General features: G+C 39.8%; 2 protein-coding genes and 1 long non-coding RNA gene across 4 annotated transcripts in view; 2 read left to right on the plus strand and 1 right to left on the minus strand.

Moving 5' to 3' along the window:
• f13a1b (coagulation factor XIII, A1 polypeptide b) lies at positions 1-12,882 on the plus strand. Of its 2 annotated transcripts, XR_014873447.1 has the most exons (16): positions 1-155; positions 4,003-4,227; positions 5,248-5,436; positions 6,458-6,706; positions 6,818-6,936; positions 7,015-7,122; positions 7,214-7,388; positions 7,901-8,039; positions 8,329-8,432; positions 8,610-8,698; positions 8,863-9,016; positions 9,566-9,841; positions 10,033-10,193; positions 10,892-11,028; positions 11,232-11,584; positions 12,437-12,882. XR_014873447.1 is itself a non-coding variant. In XM_085155471.1 (15 exons), the coding sequence occupies exons 2-15, from the start codon at positions 4,041-4,043 to the stop codon at positions 11,371-11,373; spliced, it is 2,229 nt and encodes a 742-aa protein (XP_085011597.1). In that variant the 5' UTR covers positions 1-155; positions 4,003-4,040; the 3' UTR covers positions 11,374-12,882. The 2 variants fall into 2 exon arrangements, 1 of the variants encoding a protein (XP_085011597.1); XM_085155471.1 differs by having other exon boundaries at positions 11,232-12,882.
• Positions 1-26,447, plus strand: part of LOC146522196 (uncharacterized) — a 360,305-nt gene that overhangs the window by 57,744 nt on the left and 276,114 nt on the right. The gene's annotated exons all lie outside the window — the stretch shown is intronic.
• LOC146522199 (protein mono-ADP-ribosyltransferase PARP14-like) lies at positions 12,739-26,206 on the minus strand. Its single transcript, XM_085155466.1, has 13 exons — positions 25,514-26,206; positions 25,298-25,422; positions 21,283-22,797; positions 20,962-21,198; positions 19,796-20,020; positions 19,655-19,709; positions 19,346-19,492; positions 17,806-18,015; positions 17,537-17,713; positions 16,803-17,423; positions 15,798-15,934; positions 14,651-14,831; positions 12,739-13,385 (listed from the first exon to the last, which is right to left on the minus strand). The coding sequence occupies exons 1-13, from the start codon at positions 25,683-25,685 to the stop codon at positions 13,099-13,101; spliced, it is 4,089 nt and encodes a 1,362-aa protein (XP_085011592.1). The 5' UTR covers positions 25,686-26,206; the 3' UTR covers positions 12,739-13,098.

The raw sequence follows: 26,447 nt of genomic DNA on the forward strand, positions 1-26,447 counted from the left end.
TTTTCCTTCCTTCAGTGGGGTATATAAAGAGAAGCAGAAGACTCCTGCATGGGGCAGCAGCAGACCGACTCCAACAAACAACAGCTTTTCTTCAGCTGACGTGTGTCTATGTCCGCTCCACATTTTGAGCTCTTTCCATATACGAAGATTGACTGGTAAGTAACAGCTTTGGTGAAACTATTTTACTACACTAAAATTCCTTTGCAATTTGGCAAATGTTTGTTTATAACTTCCAGATGTGAAGAAATGTATTTCCATCTGAGAGTCATTTAAGAACTGTTGTTGTGCAATCACAACAACTCTGAGTGAGTCTAACAAAGCTTCTAGCACATCACTATATGGCCTATCACTCTTACTGATACACTTTGTTGCATTTTAATTTAGTTATGTAGTTGGATCACATTTTCACATTTTCCACCAAATTAACTAAATGTAATAACCAAGTGGTTATAACCTGAACATTATCAGTGGGCAGTAACTGTGAGAAAATGACCAGAGTTATTAATGTATGTGCAAATGAAAAAACTAACTAACCAGAGGTTAATCACTAACTATGAACATGCTGCCTCTACAAACCATTTAATGCATCCCAGACTTAGTCTGCTTAAATAAAGGCTTTAACGAGAGTCTTTGGCTCTTTTCAGGGTTTTATTGTTTTACCTGCAGGGTTTTTTTTTCTGTGTCAGCAGTTGCCCCAAAAACACTGAAAAAAACAAACACATTAAGCACTCCAGTGTTATTTGAAAACAGAGAAGTAGTGTTGTAAAGTAACAAAACAGGTTTAATTATGATTACAGTTATTCATTTGATGACAGTTTTGCAGATTCACTTCAGCATTCACAGTGTCATACTTCATCCAATCCACTAACTTTTTGAGTTAGGTCAATTGTGTCCTTTTTGCTTTAATATATTCATTTGGTGGGTATTATTACTCTCCCAAGTTAATATTTTACTAAATATGACCGTATAATAGCTCAGCTGCAAAAAGAGAAAAGGTAATGACCATTGTGGTGACTAATCAAACTGCTGGATTCAAACTTGGCCCTAGGTGTGAATAAAGCAAAAGGATGCAAACAGAGACAGTTGGTGTACTCAGTGACTCATTAAATCCACAAAACAAGAAACAGGACAAAAATGACATCAGCCCTTCAGCCCAGATGGGGGTTACCAAAACCCTGCTTGCAATAGGCAGAGTGGGCTGCCACTGCTGTGCAGGAAGGCGTGCAGCTAGTGCCATAAAGATTACATAAGTATAGGAAAGGCTGATTTAAGCATTATATACACAAGTTCTGCTTTCAAAGATGCTTGCAGGGTGCACACTACATGGAGTCTGTGGTAAAAACACCTGGCTCAGAGTAAAACCCACTGTTGTATAATGTGGGGGTGTGTGCTGGATGACTCATCATACAGCACAGTGAGCGCTCTGTTTTCACCTGAACCACCAGTGGCACAGTTTGCCTCATTGGGATGCCTTGGAAAGACAGAGTGATGCAAAGTATCATTAAGCCCAATATAACCTACACAATTGGAAATATCCCATGCATCATGGCACAAAACTTAATGTGGGAGGACCTCTTGGAGTGGGCATGCTGGTTGAACCTTTCATCCCCAGTAAGAGGAAATACATGTCAAACCGCTCTGCTAAGTTATACCTCTGTTTCTTTTGCCTTTACTGAAGTCTCAAGTCTAAAAGCAAGGCTCTTAGCAACAGTAGTTGCATGATTAAGCCAAAAACAACCCGAAGCCTTGAGGGTGTGAGGGGTGTGACTTTGACATTAAATAAACCCATCTGTATTTTCTTTTTATTGGAAAACAGTTTATCTACACGTGGATTCAAAAGGTCAAACATGCAAACATGCAAGTTATCTCTTTATGCATCATAAAGCATAAAACACAACCTGATATTTCCATCCATCCATTCAGGTCATTTTAAAAAGCTAACAAAAGGCACATTATCATCAGACAACAACCACTGCATTTGAGATTGGAGTTCAGCAAATGCAATCCTCATTTTACTCACTGTTTACCACCATGCAAAAAAGCCTGCTACGATGTGATTGGCTAACTTGTGGTCTACAAGTGGCTGCTGAGAGAAACCACACATTTCCAGTAATGAAAAGCTTCTCCTTTGTCCTTAGATTATGTATGTGAATGCAAAGAGTAGCAAGCTTACAACCATAATCAGAGAGCTTACATTGTCAAAAACAATGGGCGTCGCAGGGGGGCTCAACCCACCAGCTCTTTGGTTGAAACAGAAACAGGCTGAACTACGGGGCTGCAGAGTGTGCTGTGTCTTCCTGTCTAATGTGCCTCTATTTGCTCTTAAGTTATAGAAGTTGTATCTTTACATCTTCTCTCTCATTATTGATTGAACAGCCAGGCTCTGTTAATCCACAGCTTTATTTCCTGAGTTTTTGTATGAAGGTTTTGATATCTGAACTAAGAGTGACTGCACTGCTAAAGCAGGAAACTTTCATGAGTGGGCTCAAACCACAAAGGTAACAGTCGAATGTGCTGACCTATTACCAAAGAAACAACCGCAGTTTGAAAACACTGAGGTCACAGTGTGGCTTACTATTAGCACTTCTATACGTGGGTTAACCATGAATTAAAAGCAAAAAGTTGCTTTATGTCACAACCTTTATGTAATCTGACCTGATGTTAGCAAAGAACAACTTTGAACAACTACAGACTGTTCCCTTTTCTATAAACTCAAACAGACTCAACCTTTTGACCACCAGTGACAGATATGACTGGCTCAATAAGTTAGAATATGTAAGATATGGATATAAAATGCCCAAAACCACCTAAAGATTCAGATTTAAAAGTAAAAAAAAAAAAAATTAAAAAAAAAAAAAAAAAAAAAAAAAAATATATATATATATATATATATATATATATATATATATATATATATATATATATATATATATATATATATATATATCACAGTAATAAAAGCATGCAGTTACATTTCAAACATTTGGGGAAAAAACTACTGCCACTGTATAACATACAATCACTGGTGCTACTAGTAGTAATAACACATACCCCCATTTTTAAATCCCCTCATAATGATTTCAGGAGCTTTGCTTTTGTTTTCTGCCACAGCTCAGCTTCATGTACCTTTATCATCTACAATATGTTGTCTTCTTTTAGTCTTTCCTTGGTATTAATAACTAATCAGTATCTGTCTTAATTAATTTATTCATTTGTTTATTTAGTCAACTCTGTCTGTCAAAGAACTTTGCAAACTGACATGTAAATAAAGTCTATTAATATTATTGCCAAACTAAGTAATCTTACTTCAGTAAACACACTGAAGTAAGATTCTTTGTGGTTTCCATTCATGACTGGAATAAGTTTTTTTTCTTTAAACATGATAAATGCTCTGTGCTGAAGCTTATGTCATTTTTCCACGTTCTGTAACCACAAAAACAAACATTATTTCTGGAGTGAAAATAAATCACAAAACACTAAACTTGTCTTTCTTGACCAGGAGCTTGCAGGAATGGGAGTAACTATGAACCAAGTCTCTATCCAAGCCACAAACACACATGCCAGCCATATGTGACATAAAAGATATAACCCGAAAAGTATTTATCGAGGCATGTGGAAGGTTTGGTTACACCCCAACTTCATCTTAGCATGTGATCTTTTTGGACTTTAAACCCAATTTTCCAGAGGTGGAAGGCAGATCAATTTGAAAACAGGCCTTTAGGATCTTGACAGATGAATTGGAAAGAAAAGAATTTTACCAACAGTAAATAAAACAAGATGGTTGCGCAGCTTCTTTGTAGCTCCTGTAATGGTGTCGGTCTTTAATTCTGTTATGGAGGTGAGCACATTCTTCTTCACTTTCTTTATGTTCTTACAGATTCTGCTTCAGTCTGTGGCATGTGCCCAGATTTGGACTTGTTTAAAGTTGCATGACACTGACTCTAATATTTCACCCAGCATTGCTAATAATTTAGTATTCACACATCCTCTCTTCCCTCCTAGTTCCTGTCTGAAATCACCCACCCTGAGCAATCACTATCATGTCTGATGAAGCTACCATCGCGACTCCTTCTCCTGCTCCTCCCGCTCCCACTGGACCTCCTCCCAAAGTGACAAACCGTGGCCGCGCCGCAGCTCCTGCTGCCAGCGCCAACTCTGAGACAAGCGACATCCCCGAGTATGAGTACTTTATTCAACCAGGCCCCAGGGGATACCCTCCTCTGACAGGTGACGGAGGAATTTTGTGTGTTTATGTATGTGATACGTTTCTTGAAAATATGCATGCATTGAGAAAAAAAGTCCAGTAAACCCAAAGGGGAAGACGCTTGTCAGATCATCTAAAGAACTGGATGAGTCTGTTCTTCTCGACAGTAAGCTGTTATTTATAGAAAATTAAAAAAAAAAATTGTAATTTGAAGACACAGTGGGTCTTCTGTGGAGAAGATAAAGCCCCTTTCCTGTCAGTCTCCAGTACGTTTTACGCATGACTGACACATGAATGACGTCCAAAGGGGATAAATTCTGCTCACTTCCTGCTGCGTGTCACTGCACTGCAGTCTGAAATACCGTCAAAGAGCTGCACACACAGAGATATCCAGATGTAACAGGAATTTATGAAAGTCATGACTGGAATTACATCAGTAAACAACCGCAAATGAACAGTCGATTGAATTTCCCTATTGACGCAACACTTGTGTTTTTAATAAGGAGAGAACAGTTCAGACTGTGTTCCCAAAAGATAACTTTTCATCACATAAACTGTTGACTACAACCATCCAAAGGCTTTCTATGGGAGGCAAAGCACAAAATAAGAGTGACCTTTTCAATGCAGAGAGCAGGACTAGGGAACCACTGAAGTGTAATATTAAGCCAGAGATATAACCAAGTTAAAGTTTTCAAATAAGGTCATTTGAGGACTTTCAGCTCAGCCGTCCCCACTGCAAGTGAATAAACTTGATAAAGTTTTGAACTTTTGAAGAACATACTGGGTTCTGAATATCACGTAGGTCAGAAATAATAAAAAAAAAAAAAAAGTTTTTCCAGAAATATACAGTTTTTTCTGAAAGCATGATCAGCATCTGATATCCAATTTCTCTACAGATGCTTCTCTTCATTTTCTGTCACTCATCTGATTTCCTCCAAAGTGTGGCGATCACTGTCCTCTTGTGGTAGGAGGAAAAAAAAAAAGAAACATTGAGAATTTATTCATCCTGTGTCTTCTCTCTTTGTTTCTCCCTGTCTGTTCAGAATATCTGGACATCAGTGAGGTGGACATGATGAAAAGGCCCGATGAGAGCAACAAGATAGCTCATCACACCGCGCTGTACCACTCTGACTATCTAATCGTGCGCAGAGGACAAGAGTTCCAGGTCATGATCACCTTCAGTCGTCCCTACAAACCTGCTGAAGATAAGTTCGCTTTGGAGTTTGTCATCGGTTAGTCAAATCCACTAAGTACTACTCTTATCTGTGGCCTCATGGAGCAGGTGGTAAAATAGTTTTAAAGTAAACAACTAAGAGCTTAAAGGTACTTTTTGTAATTACCTTTTACAGTATTTAACTAAAAACATCACTACCAGGGGACAACATTTTACCAGATAGATGTGTTGCAATGCAAGAGATTCACTTTTTAGGATTTCCTTATCTGGATTATTTGGCATGCATCAAGCCGGGGTGTCGACATTTTCACATCTGTGCTTCTCTTCAAGTTTTAATATTTATTTTCAACCAGCCTGATCTGTTTCTCTCCTAGTGAGGCTTTAAATTTCTTCCAGGCCACTGTGACAAATAAAAATTCAAGGAGTTCTTAAATGAAACTTTCACTGATTCGCGGCACCATCTAGCGGTACAAAGTGGTATTACATGCAAAAGTCAACACGTTAATAACGGTACAATACTCTGTTTTTGGTAACTATAGTCCTTGATGTAAATATATAAAAAATTGTGTACGTTGCTGTTCTGTGTCATGTTTGTTTGTATATGTGTCTTTCTTGCTGCTGTTACAACCAAATTTCCCCTTGTGGGACAATTAAAGGATTATTCTATTTCTATTCTTGGTGCTACCTCAGTTTTGAATCCTGTTAATAATATTAGCTAAGTTTGGAGTATTTCTAAATAGTTTTAGACAAAAGGCTTTATGTGTCCTTGACCCAACACAGCTGATTTAAATGGCTACATTACCTCCTAAACATGTCTTGAAGTTCTCCCGAGGCCTGGTAATGAACTAATCATTTGATTCAGGTGGGTTGACCCAGGGGGATATCTAAAAAAAAGACACCGGCCTTTGAGGCCTGGAGTTCCCCACCCCTGCTTTAGATGAAGGTGTGTTTGAGAACCACAGTTTTTTTTTATTATTGCTTTAGGAACAATCAGAGCAGACCTGCATAAACATAAATCACCAGAATATATTTACTTAAAGGTGATGATGTAAATGTGCTGATATTTGCTGCTCCCTCAGGCTCCAGCCCTCAGTTCAGCAAGGGCACCTACGTCCCTGTCTTCCCCACAAAGCAGCGTCAGACCACTTGGGAAGGCCGCATCACAAACACCTCTGACAACGTGGTCACCATGGCCATCACCCCAGCAGCAAACTGCATTGTGGGGAAGTACCAGATGTACGTTGCCGTGGTGACACCTTATGGCATCCGCAGGACCAGGAAGGAAAGCACCAGGGACATGTACATCCTCTTCAATCCCTGGGTGGCAGGTGTGCTGTGTTGTTTTCTTTTTTTATGTGTATGTCTTTGAAAGTCTGAACTGTAACATCCCAGTTTGGCTTTCGTCCTACTCAAACACCCCACATGTTGTCTTCCCTCAGAGGATGCTGTGTTCCTGGATGATGAGACGGAGAGGCAGGAGTGTGTGATGACCGAGATGGGGATCATCTATCACGGCGCCTATGATGACATTGCTGAGAGGGACTGGAACTATGGACAGGTAGGAGAAAACAAGACTGAGGCACTTCAGGGCTTATCAGTTAAGTCTTATGACTGACCTGAGGGTTTTTATGCCTAGTTCAACTATGGAATCCTGGATTCCTGTTTGTACATCATGGACCGGGCTGAAATGCCCATCACCAACAGAGGAGACCCCATCAAAATCGTCAGAGTAGCCTCTGCCATGGTGAGAGCAATGCTAATATGAGTGCTGCTTTCCCGTACCCTGTGTTTAATCAGAGCAGTGGATATCTAAAGCCTTGTCTTTTTCCTTGCAGCTGGACTCTCGGGATGATGAAGGCGTTTTGGTGGGGAACTGGAGTGGTGACTACACCTACGGAGTGGCACCCACTTCCTGGACCGGCAGCACGGACATCCTGCTCACCTACAACAGCAGCAAGATGCCTGTCTGCTACGCTCAGTGCTGGGTGTACGCTGCTGTTTTCAACACCTGTGAGAGCTTTACTGGATCTAAGTAGCTCAAAAATGACTCTCCATTTCAAACTATATACTTATTTATTTATAAGAACTCTGTGAGGAAAAACAAATCTGTTAAGGAAGGTTCAGCATAAGATAGATAGATAGATAGATAGATAGATGGATGGATGGATAGATATAACAGCATAATGGCCCTTTGGCTCCCTTCATCTTTGACCTCACAAAAAATGTTCATAATAAGTTTATGATCTCTAGTTCCTTCAGATTCTCAGTCAGGTCCAACCCTGTCTTGGTATGTCTGATTTTATTAAAATACATAAATGAATAAATAAACAACTGCCAAAATCCTCAGTTTGGGGGTTTAAACATGATGTCTGCTCATCATTGGTTGATGTCACAGTGGGTGCCTTTTACATACAGTCTCCTTTGACTCTGCACCAGCTCACTCAGTTTACAACCACATCTCTTAAGCTCTTGACTCCTGCCCTTGTTTTTGATTTGATTGAAGTTCTGCCTCTGCATTTCAGTCTTACGCTGCCTGGGCATCCCATCTCGGGTCGTCACCAACTACTACTCAGCTCACGACAACGATGGAAACTTGAAGACTGACATAATCATGGATGAAAACGGCAGGATCGATCGAAACAGAACCAGGGACTCCATCTGGTACTGAAACTTTCCAACAGATATCCTGAGATTTCTTTACTTGCCTTGGTCTAGATGTTTTGCGCTCCTGTTGGTAGGTGTCTGTTAACACACTTCAAACAGTAGTACTCAGAATCAGATTTTTTTGTTCTCCAGAGAATTGCAACAAAATTTACTGAGAAATAAATTTACAGTATTCTCGCAGGAGCACCAGATAATCAAGATTAAGTAATTGATTCTGAAAATATACCTAAATTAGATACAAACTAAACTGGATTATATATTTACCACTGTTTCTTTTTTTTGTCAGGAACTATCACTGCTGGAACGAGTGCTACATGTCCAGACCTGACCTCCCTCCTGGCTTTGGGGGCTGGCAGGTTGTGGATGCAACACCACAGGAGACCAGTGATGGTGAGCAAAAATTTAGCAAGGATTCCCAAATTAATAAGGTTAGGGAATTCTATAATCTCCTCCCTTGGTTTTCCCAATACTGTAGGGTTAGGTCAAAGCAATGTAAAAGGAGAGGCAAATGTTTTCTGTGCTTTGAGTCACACTGATTTTTTGATTTTTCCTTTGTAATCCATAAAGGCATGTACAGATGTGGACCTGCGTCAGTCCAGGCCATCAAGCACGGACAGATTTGCTTCCCATTTGACGCTGCGTTCGTGTTTGCCGAGGTGAATGCCTTTGAATTACTCTCTTTCTAGAATTACTGAGAATGAGTTTGTATTTAATGACGTCGCTTGCTGGTTGTTGTGTTTTATGACCGATAACCAGGCAGTTTGATGACAGAAGGCACACAGTATTTGTTTTTACAGTGCCTATTTCTTTCCTTCTACAGATTAACAGTGATGTGGTGTTTCATTCCCGGAGGAAAGATGGGACCATGGAGCCAGTCAGAGTGAACCGAACTCACGTAGGCCGCCTGGTTCTGACCAAATCTCCGGGAGATGTGACCCGCCGCGACATTACAGATCAATACAAATTTGCTGAAGGTCAGGGACTACATTGAACACAAATGTCAGTGTTTCAGGAAGCAGCAGATCTTGACATCATGAAATAATGAAAAAAAGAAAAGAAAATGGAAACACTTGAGCAGAAACAAACTGTTAGGCTTAATTTTTACAGTGATGGATTACCCTGCCCCGCCAGTCTCTAAGTCAGTGTTTAAATCCTTGGAGCTGAAATGCCAGGTGGCAAGTTCAAACGGGAGAACAGCTCATTGTTGGCACTCATGAATGCTGTCGGGCATCATGAACTCCAATACGGTTGCCAGATTAGGCAGTGTTTTTAGGAAAACACTGTGAATTTGAGTTCTTTTCATTTGGAAATCAGCTCCATTTGGCATCATGCTGTATTGTTTTTAACCACAGTTGGTACTCTGGACCAAAAGACTCCTGGTGCTTCATTTATCACAAACTGGGCAAAGATTAGACGATTCTGAGACAAGACCATTTTAAAAATGCAAAGCAAATAAAAAAGGACGTCAGATTTTATTCTGCTAATATACAAACACACTAATGTATTTCAAATGCCCAACACAGGCAGCAGAGAGGAGCGGACAGTCCTGGAAAAAGCAGAGGAGTACGGCTGCAAACGAGAGAAGTTGAGCCCTCCCGCGGCTGATGTGGACGTGGTCCTGCCCAACCTGGAGATCAGCGTGGGTGACAACTTTGAGCTGAACGTGGAGTTCGTAAACAAGAGCGATGAGCGCCGCACTGTGGACGCCTACATCAGCGGGAGTGTGGTGTATTATACTGGAGTTGCCAGCACCGAGTTCCTGTTCCTGACCCCCAGGGTGGTGATTGAACCCAAAATGAGTGAGTCAGGTGTACGGCATGGAAATGAAGAGGCATAGTCATGAACCCACAGATGATTACCAAATGTAGACAACTCTTTTAGTGTAATCCTGAGTTAAGCACAAATGTCTATTTAATCTTTTATCTTATCTCTAACTTTGATTTAAGGAAATATACACACATCAAAGTAGAAATATTTTTATATTTAACAGATAAGAAGGAGGTGGCGATTGTGGAGTCGAAGAAATACATGAAGCGTCTGGTGGAACAAGCTAATCTCCACTTCATTGTTACGGGGAAGATCAGAGAGACCGGTCAAATCATCACCGCAATGAAAGTCGTCACTCTGCGCAACCCCAAACTCATCGTAGAGGTCTGAAATGATTCCTTGTGGTGGCCCTGAGAGGTCAAACGCACTGCATCTTAAGGAAATGCTAGCAAATAGAAAAACACTGGAAAAGCACACAAACACAACGGAAATTTAATAAAAAACAACAGAAACAAAACTAAGAAATACCACAAAATCTAAAAAAAAGAAGAAGAAATAATAAAAAAAAAAAAATCATAAAACAAAATGAAGTGTTTCACAATTATGTGATGGAACAGCTGTGAAAGTGACAAGCTAACAGTAAACGGCTAATAGCAAACATATGACTCGTGTGGTTAAAACACACGTTACCTGCATCCTTTCTTTCCTTTCGACAATGATGAACCCTCTGCTTCTTTTAAGTGTGCCTCAGTGTAACGCTGCACGTTTCTTCACTGCTGCAGTTCGTCCGTCATGTTATCATGTCCCCAGAAACACTTTGTTTCACAATTTATTTAGTTTTTGTTCTTAGAGTTGTTTTCTATTTCTGATGTGTTTTGTGTGCTTTTGCAGCATTTTTCTCTTTGTTGGTGTTCCTTCAGTTGCTGTGTGCATCCTACATCACATTAAAGACAAACCTGGTTCCACTCAGGCAGTTTACTTTGCTTTTATTACATGTTTGATGTCCTATCCAGCAACTGTTTATCATATACAGTTGCTGGATTTTAGGGGTGGATTTTTTACATTTCCTGTGTGTACTTCAGGTGTCTGGTAGAGGCAAAGTGAGTGAAGAGATGATAGCAACTGTGGAGTTCACAAACCCCTTCAGCTTCAACCTGGAGAACGTCTACATTCGCATGGAAGGACCTGGGATGATGGAGCCAAAGTCCAGGTATTACAGGTGAGTGATGATGAACAACTGTTTGTATAAAATATTTCCACACAAAACCAAAACAGGTTTCAGTCTCACTTCATCCCATTGGATCTTTCTAGATTAAAGATTTTATAACCTCCAAATAGTAGCAAAAGAAAAAAAAAAACACACCTATTTCAAAGGTTTCTGCTTCTTGCTTTAATATTTTTGACGTGTTTGTCTTTTCTCAGGTTGGTCATAGGAGGCTCTTCTCTGACCTGGACTGAGTATTTCACTCCGCAGAGGGCCGGGACAAGCAGGGTGATCGCCACTCTGGACTGTCCTGCTCTCCGGCAGGTCCAAGGCCAGGCGTCTGTCACCATCAGCCCCTGAGAATTGCTACATTCACCTACGCCCAGCATTATTTAGCCTCAGTTATTCTTTTACCACATATAGGCCTATATCATTGTTATGCAACTACAGTTTTTTAGCTACATAGCTTCAGCATTGCTAATATTGTTTTCAAATGCTGCACAGATAGTAGTCAAATTAATAGCTAGCTGCTAAATGGCTTATATTTTATATAATATAATCCAGTCGTTAAGTGATGACGTGACGAATCCTACTTCCGGGCCTAAAGTAGTCTGCGTTTAATATGGCTTTTGTGTTGTTAACATGTTTAATGTTTTGTATTTTCTTCTTTTTAATCTCAAAAAGCTCCTAAAACAGTCAGTGATCACTGTTGACCTCCCTCGGCTTTTATTACCGCTAATCATTTATTTAAGCTCAGTTTTTAAAACCTTAGGATGTAACTACAGCCCAGCCCATGCAGCAGTATATGAATGACTAACCTCGTATTGTGGATGGATTATCTCAGTTGTTCTCCTGGCTGAAGTTTGGTCCGTTTACAGCATCCTCCCATGCGATTACATTTGTTCCTGACCACCGAGAACACTCACGTTAACTGTTATCGAGTGGAAAAAAGTTTATATATATTTTGTTTATATTATGCTAACATAGCTGTGTCGCTAGCGTCACGTGGCACATCATTATATACCAGCGAGCCAAACTTCAGTAACCCTACAAATGTCACTGCTGTTTAGTTTTCTGTCTTCATTTATGTTGGAAGTGAAAGCAAAGCTGTACGTTTTAATTTGTTTCCAAAACCCCGCAGTCAGGACATGCTATATTGTATTTAGATAGAAGCTAGCGAGCTAACTTCCTGCTAACTTCTAACTCCGTTAAATGTCATAAATTCCGTTTTCATGGATGTTAAACTCAATTGTTACACCTGGTAGAGCAGAACGCTGATCATTTTATTAAAGATGAAAGACTTTAGACAGTTTTTCAACTCTCAGTAATGCCATAGTGATCGTTTGATATATGGACCTGCAGCGGAGTTTAGGCCCAGACACGGCTAGTGATGTCAGACTTAATGACCGGATATATATAATAGATTCAGTTTTGTAGTAAATGAACTCCAAAGCAAACATATAGAGCCCTTTTCTTGTAAAACACATTTAGCTGTGGACAAAAATGCCACAGACAAGAAAGATTATCATCCCACTGGAGCTTTTCTCTCTTCACTCATGTTTTTAACTCTCATTTTAATACAGTTAACTTTTTAAACTCTTCTATCAGATGATTGACTATGTTTAACAGTTACTTGATTATGAATTAAAATATTTTTTAGATGTTGTTTGCATAATGTCACCACAATTCAAATGAAATTTCACAGTTTACGAATGGACCAGGCAATCATACAGTAAATCTTTATTAGAGTATTGTGACATGTTCTTGGACTAATTAGATGTGATTCAAAGTGCTTTACACTTTACAAAGTGAACATGTAAGATCCAAATGTCAACCAAATCAAAGATTAAAAACTGCATGGTTGTGTAACATGTTTCCAGTGTTTATGTACACATATGTAACTTTTCTAATTCAGTCACAAGTCAATAATTAAACTTTAAATCAGACATAATTCTATAATTCAAACTTGAAATTTCACTGTATATAACTGTAGTGTGAAATGTGCATATTAGTTTTATTATTTTTCTTTTTGGATTTTTCAGACACCTTCGTTTGTAAACAGTGGAAAACTCTTTTCCTTTACTCTCACTTGAATGTGATGAGGTAGTCAGGGTACGCTTGGTTGTCATGAAACACAACATACATGCTGGGGTTATCTATTCTGTCTACCACACTGTTATAGCGGTTGTGAGGCTGCTGGTGGCTTCTAGGTGGAGGCACCTTCATATCATGTCGGCCATGAGTGCAGACGCCTGTGAGGACTCGGGCGACGAACATTAACTGAGAACCATCAGCAGCTGGCTTGGAGTAGGTGGGGTGAGCTGAGTAGTTAGCATTTACAGCAAAGTAGGTCCCACGACCGTATGAAGTTGCTGAGGGTAGGAAGAAAAGAAAAAGAAAATTAACAATAGGTGATCCCATTTACACTGTAGTGTCTTGCAACATAAATCACATGATACCCCTCAGCCTTCTAGCAGTAGATCCTTTAGGTGTCACAAATACCCTGGAAGTACAAGCTGTAGAACACAGATTTACTAGTTCACTAAACCCTCCTTTGTTACATGTACTGCTACTTTAATATCTTTCACCAGGTGTTTTAACTACACTGTTGATTGTAACTGACATGTTTTATTAGTGCATGCAGGAACATGAAAATCTTTCCTTTCAGCCCTATAAGGAATCAAGCGCTGTTATTGTACTAGACCTGAAAACACCTCCACAATCACTTAAACCCAAGATTTCATGTGTCACGAAAGCCACAAATGCTTAACAAGATTAAAAGCAACAACAACAAAGCCTTGCCTTTCATGTCACCCTTGAAACACCAAAGTCACCAGAAGAGAAAATAATTTATTCAGCCTTAATATATGAATGCTCTCGTAATCACAGGGTATTTTTACCTGCATTGTCCTGACAGTATACAGGAACAAGCAGTGGTTATACTGGATTGCCTGTTACTTGTCAAAGGTCTATTTAAACACATTAACCCTCCTCATTTGTAATTAGTAACAAATACTGTCGTTGGGGACTGATGGGGTAAAAAAAACAAAAAAAAAAACAACCCCCCCCCCCCCCAAAAAAAAAAAAAAAAACTCAATACCTTAATAATTAAATCATCTTTAGCAGCAATAAGTTTAAGTAATCATTTCCTGTGTGGCTTTATCAGTCTCGCACATTGTTCTGGTGAAATTTCAGCCCACTCTTCTTTAGCGTGTTGCTTCAGTTCATTAAGGTTTGCAGGCATTCATTTATGCACGGCTCTCTTAAGGTCCCACCACATCATTTAAGCAAGGACACTGGGCCATGGCAGCATTTGCAGCGATTCTGTTGTAGATTTCCTGCTATGCTTGAAATCATTGTGCTGTTACCTAATCCAGTATTGGATTTTTTTTAGCTGTCAGACAGATAGCCTCACATTAGACTCTCTAGAACAGAGGTGCTCATGTTGACTTGTGGTTACAAAAAAAAGAAAGAAGAAGAAGCAACCCTTACAAACAACACACAGTCAACAAACTGTCTGTTTTTAGTTGTACGGTCATAAACTTTAACATTTAACATGCTAACGAGACCTGCAGAGTCTGAGATGTAGCTCTCGGGTGTTTTGCAATTTCTCTGAGCATTATAAAAAGACTATCACCATTTTGCCCAGCAAAGCGCCTGTTGAATCCAGTTTTCATTATGGAGTTGCAATTTTCCTGGGTCGTCCCGTGATACAGAAGTTTCTCCCCTGCTCCTCCTTCGTGTGCGTTCTTATCAAGAATGTGCTTCTTCTGTGCGTCATAGGCGCGGCGCAGGTGAACGTTCTGCAAACGCTCAATCTGACAAGACAGAAGATGGACAAAGGATCAACAAGCTGCCAAACAAGGTAATCCAGGATATTAATTACATCTGAGGGGTAGTTTTATGCTTATATTCTGTGGGCCATAAATTGAGGTGTGCATCTCAGGTATGAGAAGATTCTGTGTTGTAAACATCGATCAATTAATTACCTTAAATCTGCAAATCTGAAAAACTGAAAACATGATGACTTGCCGGCAGGTTTTACAACTGTATTGAAACATCTTTCTTTGTATTGTGAATGAGAAAATTATGTCATTATCAATTCAGTGGACTTCAGGTATATGAAACTAAAACTAAAATCCAGAATGAATGAATACAATTAAAAAATAATAAATCATATCTTTCAAATGGTGAATTTAGTTGACTGACATTGACTGATTTCTTGTAACTTGGAATTACATTATGATTTTTTACTCTTAAAAAATTTATTTATTTACTGATAAATGAAGTTTTTGCATCTATGTTGGGAGTGAAGCACTGGAACAGACTGAGTGAGGACCTGAAACAATGTCCCAGCATGACCACTACAAAGATACGGTTCGCTCCCACTCGCTTTTTACACAAACACTGTGTTTATAAATGTGTGCACATGTATATTTGCATCAGTATGTGTGTATATGGATGTATATATCTCTGGGCATGTTACTGGGGTTACAAAACCAAATACATGCAACAAACTTCAAGGTAGAATTTATGATATGAATATGATATGAAAAGGAAGCAATAATAAATAAACAAATAAATAAATAATGGGAATTACTGTAAATAATATACCTAAATATACATAAATATTAAAGCAAATAAAAATTTTACACTTCATTAATAACATTTAATATCATTGGTTGTACTGACTACAAAAGAATAAAGTAGTGATGAAGCATATAATAAAACAGGTAATACAGTTAGAAACTGAAACGTTCTTTTACGCAGGGAGAGCCACCCACCTTCATCACAGTTTTGGCGACGGTTCGTTTGAAGGCCTCCTTCACTGTTCGGTACTCTGCAGAAGAAGACTCCAGGGGAATGACCATCATAGTTTCACTGGCAGCCATGCTGTCCCAGTACAGAGGGAAAGTAAAGTCTGAAAGAGACAAGCATATATAGCATATACAGCATACAAACGAGAAGACACAGAAAGAGCCTATGCTAAGCTTTATTATTTGCCATTTACTACAAAATCTTGTAGTAAATTCTCATTCCCTCATACAATGCATCAATCATAGATGTGGTGTCTTGATGGAGGGTTGTGGGTAGCGTAGGTCACAGTGGGTAGAGCCATCTTCCTAGACCCCTGTTTCACAAACCCACACACATCTGCCGGCTACTGGGCAATTCTTGGGCACCTTGAGCCTGGGAATTTGAGCTTGGCTCACACTAGGGTGGCCAAAGTCTAGGAGGGTCGGTTGCCTGTTGCCTCTAGCCCTCTGGGACTCCCACCCCTTGGCTGTGAGCTGCCCATTTAAGGGCCTCCTTTCTTCTCCTGCTGGCATGGAGGCACAGATATCGCTGAGATGTGTGGCCTCGGGTCTTTGGTACTCTTGGGGGCTTCAAATGGTTCTCCTGGATCCATCTCTATCTGGCTCTGGCTCCTGAGAGGTGTTATTGCAGCTTCCCACACTCATTTTCGTGTATATTTCGTGACAAAGACACATACACAGTCTCTTCTCTCTCACTCTCTCTCTCTCTCTCTGTCTGTCACACACACATGCACACACAGATATTTATGTAGCTGTGCATTTTCAAAGTTTTGTGTTCGAGGTGTTGTATGATTGTTTTTCTTACAGGTGCGGCAGGTTGCGATACATTATGCATTTCTATTTGTACTCCATCCTTTCATTACATCTTATACACTTTAACATTTGTTTCTTTTGAGTTTGTATTACTCTCAAGCATCAAACTCCAGTATCAGTCGGGCTCATTTTGTAAATCATTGAGAACTATCTTCTCACCTGCGAGATTCTCAAGTCGTTTCAGCTTCGTTGTCTGTCTGCTCAGTGATCGTGTGGCCACCATCGTCTGTAGATTAACCTCCCATGTGAGTCCCTGTGCATCTGTTAATCCGTCTGTTAATTTGTCGGTTTCCAGTTGGTGATTGGCTGTTCTGGGAAGTCTTTCCCAGTTTCCGTTATGTGCCAGGATGCACCAAACAACTCGGAGGTACAAATCCTCCTCCTCCCTGACTCTTACCTCTCTGGCAAGAGCCATTAACTGACACTGATTCATTTTCTGCATCACCCGGGTGACCCCGTCTTTCAACCCGCTTACTGTTAGGGTGCCAGACTGATCGGTTTGCATGAATAAACCCTCAGACTCCACCAGCTCCTTCAGCTCCATCATGTCATCCTGGCTGAGGGGTTCCAGTTCCTCCTTTGAGAAGGTTTTACTGGAGCACTGCGTCTGATATTGATGCTTCAGCTTTTCCATGGCATCGTCAACGTCCTTTTTGGAAAGACCCAGGAACGTGAAGACAGACTGCTGACTTGTAGAGCTGATTTGGAGACTGCTGAGGTATGCACTCACAGAAGGAGGAGGCTGTTGTTGCTGTACTTGAAATGGAAGTACTGGAAGTACTGGAACAAATCAGTAAAAATTTTCAGTAAAATAATTTTGAATCAGTTTTTATTTTAAAATTCACTACACTAAATAACTACACAAGATGTCAGTTTGTGAATATTTCTGTCACCTCTGTTGATGACAGCTGGGGAATACATCTGCATCGCTTCCTCTTTAAAAGTCAAGAAGACATTGATCTTAATCAGGACGAGGCGGATGTCAATGAGGCTGGTCATGATTGATGCAGATGACTTGATTCCTCGAAAAATGGCTCCTGCCACAATCGTAGGATCCAAACCTCCAGCTCCTGCAAAAACACCCCTTCCTCTTAGGTGTGTGTGTGTGTGTGTGTGTAGCACAACAAACAGAATAAATAGAAATGCTGAACAAAATACTTACCAGCACACATGGCAGGAATTGCCAATGAATTGTATTTATGTGATTCACAGTAACAAATGATATCACATACAAGTTGTTCAATGAGGACTTCATCCTGTTCTCCATGCACATGTAAAATAGCTTTAATGGGGAAGTTTCCAGACTGGGTCACGAAAATTTCTCCTCGATTCACTTTTGCTGCCACCTGTGGTTGAGCTAAAGTTGAGATGTCTTTGCATAAGCCATATATAGAAGAAGAAAAAATATATTTTAAAGGATGTCAGTGAAGGCAAGTTTGTGCTACATGCTAATCCTGTGCTAGTTTTAGCATGCTAAAACAGCTAATCAGCACCAGGACTGATGATTCTGATGATGGAGGTTACCAACCTTTACATAACTATTGCCATCTATTTTGGTAAATGGTAAAAAATGGTAAATGGCCTGTATTTGTATAGCGCTTTACTTAGTCCCTATGGACCTCAAAGCGCTTTACACTACATTCAGTCATCCACCCATTCACACACTGGTGATGGCAAGCTACATTGTAGCCACAGCTACCCTGGGGCACACTGATTTTGTTAGTAACATGCCAAATTTTGCTACTGTAATGTTTAGGGTCAGTTGCACAGTTGAGTAACAAATACATTTTGATTTATTAGCATGTAATAAAAATCACAAATGCCTATCTTATTGTAACATTAAAAGAAAAACTGGGGTTTCAAAAAGAGTAAGATAATCTTAGTAAAATGAATGTCTAATGCCTATTGGTTAAATATATTTAATAAATGTATTTAATTAGTAAGTGCAGCTTTGGAAATAGCAACAATAATAATAATGCCACAGTTTCATCTTAAGTTCCAATTTGTGTCACAGTTGGATACGTTTCCTGAATACAGTTACTCATCAACCCTATATTCCCAAATCAATCCACATGCATTTATGGGAAATGGTACTCAAAGGTAAGTCAAAGGCTAATCCCTGCCAAACTTGCTTGGCTGAAGATCAAACATTTCTCATGCTGAGTTGACACCACAGGCAGCGTACCAGTTCACCTGTTCATCTCTGTTCCCTGCCAGACTGTCACTGAGTCACTTGTCTGTGTTACAGTTTGATTGCTTTCCATCACCTAGGCCTGAGAGTTTTACATTTTGCCATCCACTAAGCCTGTTCCTGTTGAATGTGCCTAATTTGCACTAGATTTCATTATGTGAAACTATAACCATAATAGGTATGAGATCCAAAATATAAGAAATTATCTAGTGTTGCAGCTCCATATGCATTAGAAATTAGTGGCTTTCTAATACTTATGATGTTCAACCATGACTATCTGTTAAGCTCTTCGTAATTATATGGTGAGGTTTTTAGCTAATCTAAGTGGCTTGCTAATAATGCTAGATGAAAACTTTGATCCTCAAAGATTATATTCATATGGGCATCCCAATCTTTGAGCAGATATTCATGAACAGCTGTTTGACTTTGCCATAGTGAACTATGCTACCATTGTGGCTAAAACAAACTTTACAGTTACAACATGATCCTCCTGCTCACCAAGGTTACTTACCAAAGTTAAAACTTTGGGAGTCTGTTGTGTTCACCACAGCATCTGTAGTCTCATTAGTGATGTCACCAGACACCACATGTAGTTTAACTCCACTTCTCACTGTTATGATGATGTCATCTAGGTCACTGGTGAGGGACCTGAAGATTGCTGAGAGGAAAAAGACCACACATTAGATTTTGTTTGACATTTAATCTGATGACTGAGGGTAATAATGAATATGGTAAAATATAACACTGGCTGAATGCTTTTTATCTGCTCACTATGCATTAATGTCACATAATGAAGACAGTATGAGTAGTGCTAGTTTACCTTGGCCTCCCTGATTCATATATAAGCTGAGCTGTTTGTAGACATCGTGGTAGCACTGTAGATAAAAACAAAGAATAACACGATGAAAGATGGATGCCTTCATGTTACATATCAGATCAGGATATATTGATTGACACTGACCGCCTCAGAATCAGGGTAGCCAGGTTTAATCACAATGTGGATGTTTGTAAGAGATCCAGAGGATGCAGATAACCCAAACTGGTGAATGATGTCAGTCAACACTTGAATTGCTTCTCTCAGCGGGTATTTTAAAATAACACCTGGCCCAATGATTGGAATGGCCACTGAATCCAAATTCAGCTGTGCACAAAGCTCCAGACACTTCTTCAGACCGTTACCAAGAGCCTGCAAATCAAAAGTTACATATTTTCAACTATGTTTTCAAACTCTTGGATTGCACAGTGCAACTAACAGAGCACACATGGAAAACTGTGAGGCTTTGGAGGATAAATCCTCCCTTGCAGTCATAGGTACAGTTAATTGACTAGTTTGTGTTTTAACGCTTTTACTTTTCAGTTAAATATTTTATTATCTTTTCTTTTGTCTGTTCCTCTAGTTTTGAGCATACATGCTTAGATATCATCTGACTATTCAAATTAATCCTTTCAAGTATGTACAGCCATAAAGTGCATTTCAATGGTTTTCTGAAGGTAAATTAACCATGAATTTGTCACGGCTGGGGCGGCAGTCGTGTGGAGGGTGAGAAAGGAGGATCCAATAGCAGATAATGGCGGAGGTGCAAGTGGGTTTTATTTACAGTGCACAAAACCAAGGTGTGGGCAGAACCGAACATAAACCTAAACTGGGAAAACTAATACAAAATGGAGGACATGGAGCGAGGAGCAGAGAGACACGAAGAAACATGGAATAATGTAGACTACACGGGAGGTTCACAGAGAAACACAGAATACCTAGAAACACAGACGACGCGACGAGAAGCACAGGCAGACACCAACTATAAATACACACACCAGGTAATCAGGAAATGGCACACAGGAGGGGACACAGCTGGAAGTAATGGGCATAACGAGACACAGACCTACAAAGTAAAACAGGAAACACACAGACTGTTTTACACACAAAACTCGGGGACCCGTACAGAGCACAGAGGGAGACACAGGTAGGGAAAACAAACACGACAACCAAACCCCAACAACAAATACAAAATCAGAATAAACTAGAAAATAATAATCACAAACTCAAAGCGCTGGGTCACCAACCCGGGACCATGACAGAATTAGTTCTTTTCCATCACCAGAAGTGTTAATAAAAGTCCTTAATTTTACCTGAACACTCTTTCTTCTTACTCCGTCCCAAGGCAAGCACTCAATGAAGAAAATCTTGGAGCAGCCCAGAGATGGAGGTGCATCAACCATCTGAACATCACCAGGGGCGAGGGCACAACTGGCTAAGACTGAATCAAACTTTAACTTTAATATATTACCAGCTTTGGCCAACAAACTCTTGCCAATATTTGTAGAAGTCAGCTGCTTGTTGAGCATGGGGACCACCAGAACATCCACCTGCAGAATTAACATTGAATAACATGAATGTTGATATTTTATTTTGGGACTATGGGAAATAGAATTGAATGGAAATAATCAAACCTGTTCATTTTCTAAACTGCTGAGTTTGATCTTCAGGTTTGTTCTGTTGATTGCAGAGTTTCCAATTGTGCTGTACATGCTGCTCCTGTAGCTGAGAGATCTAGGTGTATCACTGACTCTGCTGGTGTTTCGTGGTCTTTGCACATTTGGGGTGGCTGCAGTTTGCTTATCTCGGATAATGACGTAACAGGAGCTCTCTATCAGCTCTTTAGTCACTTTACCCTCTTCCTGGAAGTACTGCTGAGCCCCCGGTCCATCTAGAGTCAAAGTGTCTACTATAACACTGTCTAGAGTTGATGTTAGGACCTCCTTGGCCTCCTGAACATGACATCGAGGACCAGACACAAACACACAAGGATTTGGAAAATGTGAGGCTTGTAAGGTCACCTTGGTCTGCTTCACGCCAATCAAGTCTAGGATTTTATCAAAACAGTCGACCATTTCAGGATGAAGCAGATTGATGGTTTCTTGAGTTGAAACTTGATTCAACTGGAAGTCGTGAAGAACTTCATTGAGCTTGGCCACATTTTCACTGTAGCCCACCAGTTGGACTTTGGTTGTTGAGGTTCCCCTGGCGCCGGGCATGTAGCCGATGTCCACTCTGAACTCTCCACTGTTTGCCTCGTTCTTGGCTTTCGTCAGAATTTCTTTCAACCTGTTAAGATCTATTGCACCCTGCAGCTGTACAGTGGTCACTTTAAGGTCTCTCATCACTGCTGCCTCGGCCATATTTAAAGCATCAGAGGATAAACTAGACAGAACCAGATCTGAACCCACCTCAAAGAAAACAGGGTTTCTGAGCCTTTGCTTGAAGCGAGTTTGGTATTTTGGGATGGCATCACTGGTCTTCATGAAGGTTAGCAGAGCTGTAGGGAACTTAACGCTCTTCTCCTTTACGTTCTTAATCAGTTCAACCAGTTTTGCAGCTCCTGACTGCACATCTTTGTCAGGGCCCTCCAAAGTGATCATGGCACTACCTCTGATGATTGTAACCTCTGGACAATTAGCACGCATTTCTCGATTGAACTCTTCTTCTATGAGCTTGAACTTCTTCTCCACAATTGGCACTTCCTTTTTGGTGGGTAGGCTTTTTTCCAGAATTGCAATCTTCTCCTTCATGGCATCAACCTCTCCCACAACCACAGCATAGCCACTCTCTATGTAATATTTGATATCATCTGTCTTAAAGGCCGAGTCCTGCAGTATCATTTTCACCAGTTGTGGCTCAAGCACATGATAGCAGAGGTAGGTCTCGGTAAGCCGAATGAAGACCCGATCCACTTGGCACTCCCATTTCTCTGCAGCACCACCAAATCCTCCTCCTGGACCCTTGTCAACCTCCCCTCTAACCAAAACTTCCTCTTCATCAAAATTTAGCTCCACTGTGCAGCCGATTGACGAGAGTTGTTTTTCAAAAAATTTGTATGCTTTACAGTTGTCTCTCAGGAAAAACAGCAGGAAAACATCTATCCTGAAAGTCTTCTCAAGACCCTTTATGTTTGGGTTTCTAGAGCTCTGAAAGAGGGAAAGAAAAAAAAAAATCTGTCAATTTATGATATACGATAGGCTACTTATTGTAAACAGTGGGGGTGTACCACATAGGGTTGGACACTAAGTAATACATAACCCTTACTCAAAACCTGTATTTTATTTCTTTTCTCTTTAAATCTGTTAATAATTCATCCATTATGTACTATGTTAGCTATGTCCAGTCTACAGCATACACGAGATCCATCATGGAGTAAACATGAAACACTGAGCCCACTGCTAAATAAAAATTCAGTGTTTGTTGTTTGGACACATCAGTCATTCATTATTCAAAGTTGAGGAATAATGTTCAATCATAATTTTGATTTAACGTCATGTCACCCAGCCCTAGCACCAGAACATCTAACACTCAAACACCAATATTAATCACCACCTCTTAGGAGAAAAAAGACAAGTCTAAGTATTTGTTTTCTGAATAAACTAGTTCTACAAAAAAACAAAAAACAAAACATTGATTTCATGGCAGTTGCCCCAATTCACACAGTCCTTTCTGTTATGTAGGTAAAACCACATTAAATTAATATTTTTGTTTATATGTTTTTCTTTTTGATTGTTATGTCTGACTATGACACTGTGTTATAAAAGAAATATGCTACAGCCCTGTTTCTAAAACAGTCTGGGTATTTGTGTACAATGTAAATGAAAGCAGAATGCAATGATTGGTGAATAATCTAAAACATGATGTTGAGGTTTTTTTTTTTAATCTGTGTGCAAACGAGACGCAGTGTCCATGGATTCCACAAGGAATTTAAAATTTTGTATGACCAAACCACACAGACAAACAATCTCTGGCCACTATATTAGGTACACCTGTTTAAGCTTATTAATACATAAGGATAATCAGCCAATCACATGCCACTAACCATTTAGACATGGTCAAGGGGACCTTCTGAAGTTCAAACTGAGCATCAGAATGAAAAATCAATTTGGGCTGCTTTAATTTATTTCTACTGGAATTTTCCCACACAACCATCTCTAGGGATTACAGAGAATGGACTGAAAAAGAGAAAATATCCAATTCTCTGCATGAAAATGTCGTCTTGATGTCAGAGGTCAGAGGAGAATGGCCAGACTGCTTCGAGTTGATAGGAAGGAAGCAGTAACTCAAATAACATCACAACATTATAATAAAAAATTAACAGCAAAGATTTAAAGCGGCACTGAAGTCTTGCCTGTTACTCTCAAGGTGTACCTAATAAAGTGTCCAGTGAGAGTGTTACCATCTGGCTTTTTATGACCTGTGTTTTAAAAAACAGTATGTCACAAAACGGCTGTGTGAGGGAAGGAAAAGGACCCAAACAGAAACTCACAGAGATGAAAAATGTGAACTCAAATACACTGCTTTATTGCAGGTGTAGAGGTGATACAAATAGAAATGAACTAAAATGCGACAACCTAAGAATATAAACTCATGGGGAGACACAGGGAGGATCAAGGGTGACGCCTACCTAAATCCACAGAGGATAACAAGGAAGTGAGAACACACGAGGAGCACAGCTGATACGAATAACCATAACGAGACAGGGGAAGCTAGACTGAACAGAAAAAACACGGGACCTTCACAGTAAAACAGGAAACATGATATGGGAGTGGAGGAGAGGCAGGTGGGAACGAGGGAACACAAGAGACAGCACAGGCAGACGTCCTGGGGAAACATGATGGAACACAAGGAGGGGAAGCAAGGCACAAGGACTCACACAAAGAAATAAACACAGAGGGAGACACAGGGGGTAAAGACACGAGGGGAATCTAATAATCAAAAAGCTAAACAGAACAACCAATTATAGAATAAACACAGTGGACGTAAAACACAAATAATAACACCAAGTGACAAAAATACAAGAGAACTCAAAACACTTTGTCAAAAGGACCCAGGACCATGACACAGTATCTTTGATGGTATGGAGGTGGAGTAACATACATGGCATTGGTTACTTCCTTGTCTATAAAGGCTTTAATGCAAAATAGTATGTAAAGTATTTGTATTTGTATCTACATACTGTGCCATCCACACAATGTATTTTTCAGGGAAGGCTTTCTTATTTAAACAATTCTGAACTACACTGTGTATTTACACTCTGTATTAACAGCACGACTCAGAAGTGAAAGAAGCCTGAGAACTGTCAGCCACTGAAAACACTGAGGCACAATGAAATGAAAACTATAACAAAGAGGGCCCAGCAAAAGTGGAGCAAACACACAGTTCTCTATATTTGTCCCTGATGTCAAATTTAATGATCATATATCTTTCAAAGGAGAGATTTTTAGTATTTAAAATGTATTCTTTGCAGTACTTAAAGTGTCTTTCAAATATTTTAAAATCATATTTTTTGTCAATATTGTCCTCAGCTGTCAAACTTCCCCTGCAGGCTAACTCACTCCTCTTAAACTGATTTGGTCACATTATTCTGGCACTCTGGTTTTTACTGTAACCAAAAGTCATGTTTGAAAGGGCAGTGAACTGTACCAGTGATTGACTTGGCGATGGCTGGTCAGAGGTCTGTGGTGAACTTGTCCGGCTCACGGTCAGCTGCACTTCTCCACTAGGAAGAGTGATGGTGTGAAACTTCCTCTGCAAAACTCTGTCTTGATCTGTAAAACATCCATAAACAGAGTCACTGAAACAGTCTGCAATTAAACACAAATCCCCCAAAAATATTTTACAAATGACCGACTGTCCTACCTTCTTTTTCCTTGAAACAGATTTTATAAACGCTTCCTCCGAGTTTTTCAAGATTTCCGCAGTCGCCACCCCCGGAGTCTCGCCTTTTCTGAAAGTATCTCCTCACTTTCTCCTTCTCTCTGTCTGTAAAGTCAGTGGCTTCAAAAAACAGTGGATACGGATATTCATCCATTTTATCTGCAATTCTACACTAACAAGAGAACTTTCAGCCCGTCAAAAACTCGTTTGTGCCGCTCTGTGAGTGCCCGTTTTTGTTTCAGTTTCAATTTTCAAGAATCGCATCCTCGTGTACACTCCCACACCCAGCAGTAGGAAAAGTGCACACCCTGAACATACAGGAATCCCTCCGTGTAAAACCTTCCTTATATCCTGCAATATTACCACACCGACCCTGACTCAACGAGTGTCAGAGGAATGAAACTTAAAATCTTGACATCAGTCCCAGTTTTTGTGCCTGTATCTTTAATTTTTCTGTCTCAAAGAGTTTATTTTAAGAGCAAACACAGTCTATCTAAATATTCACAGGGCAAAAAAGCGTTATTGATTTAATAAATTTTGAAATAGTTTAAAATTTTCATGAAGCTACTAAACAAACTCAACATCCTTTATTATTCACTGCTGAGGAAATTAAACATCTTTCACTTTAGTGTGAAACACTACAGTTACTTTTGTGCTCTTATAAGTCATCAGTTACAGATTTTGTCTTGATCTTCCACAGTGTTCTTACACATTCTCACATGTAGTTTCAAGTGGTAATCTACAAATATCTAAAGCTCAGAATCCAAACTTTAGAGTTCAATTGAAGTAAGCTTAGTTTATTATGCATGAACAAATAATGACATGTTTTTTTCAACATATGGTTTGAATAACATTGTTGAAATGGTCATATTTTAGGTGTAAATTGTCAGAAAGACCAGAAATGACCACACATAAA

The sequence above is a fragment of the Neolamprologus multifasciatus genome, chromosome 3, assembly GCF_963576455.1.
Source record: "Neolamprologus multifasciatus chromosome 3, fNeoMul1.2, whole genome shotgun sequence".
Taxonomy (NCBI): domain Eukaryota; kingdom Metazoa; phylum Chordata; class Actinopteri; order Cichliformes; family Cichlidae; genus Neolamprologus; species Neolamprologus multifasciatus.

Excerpts from the sequence above, each read along its gene's own strand:
- f13a1b (XM_085155471.1), top strand. The coding sequence starts at position 4,041 with ATGTCTGATGAAGCTACCATCGCGACTCCTTCTCCTGCTCCTCCCGCT. Across the intron at positions 6,937-7,014 it reads GGGACTGGAACTATGGACAG|TTCAACTATGGAATCCTGGA; the intron begins GTAGGAGAAAAC and ends TTTTATGCCTAG. Across the intron at positions 7,389-7,900 it reads CGCTGCTGTTTTCAACACCT|TCTTACGCTGCCTGGGCATC; the intron begins GTGAGAGCTTTA and ends TCTGCATTTCAG.
- LOC146522199 (XM_085155466.1), bottom strand. The coding sequence starts at position 25,685 with ATGGATGAATATCCGTATCCACTGTTTTTTGAAGCCACTGACTTTACA. Across the intron at positions 18,016-19,345 it reads CTCCCAAAGTTTTAACTTTG|ACATCTCAACTTTAGCTCAA; the intron begins GTAAGTAACCTT and ends GCTTATGCAAAG. Across the intron at positions 14,832-15,797 it reads TCGCCAAAACTGTGATGAAG|ATTGAGCGTTTGCAGAACGT; the intron begins GTGGGTGGCTCT and ends CTGTCTTGTCAG.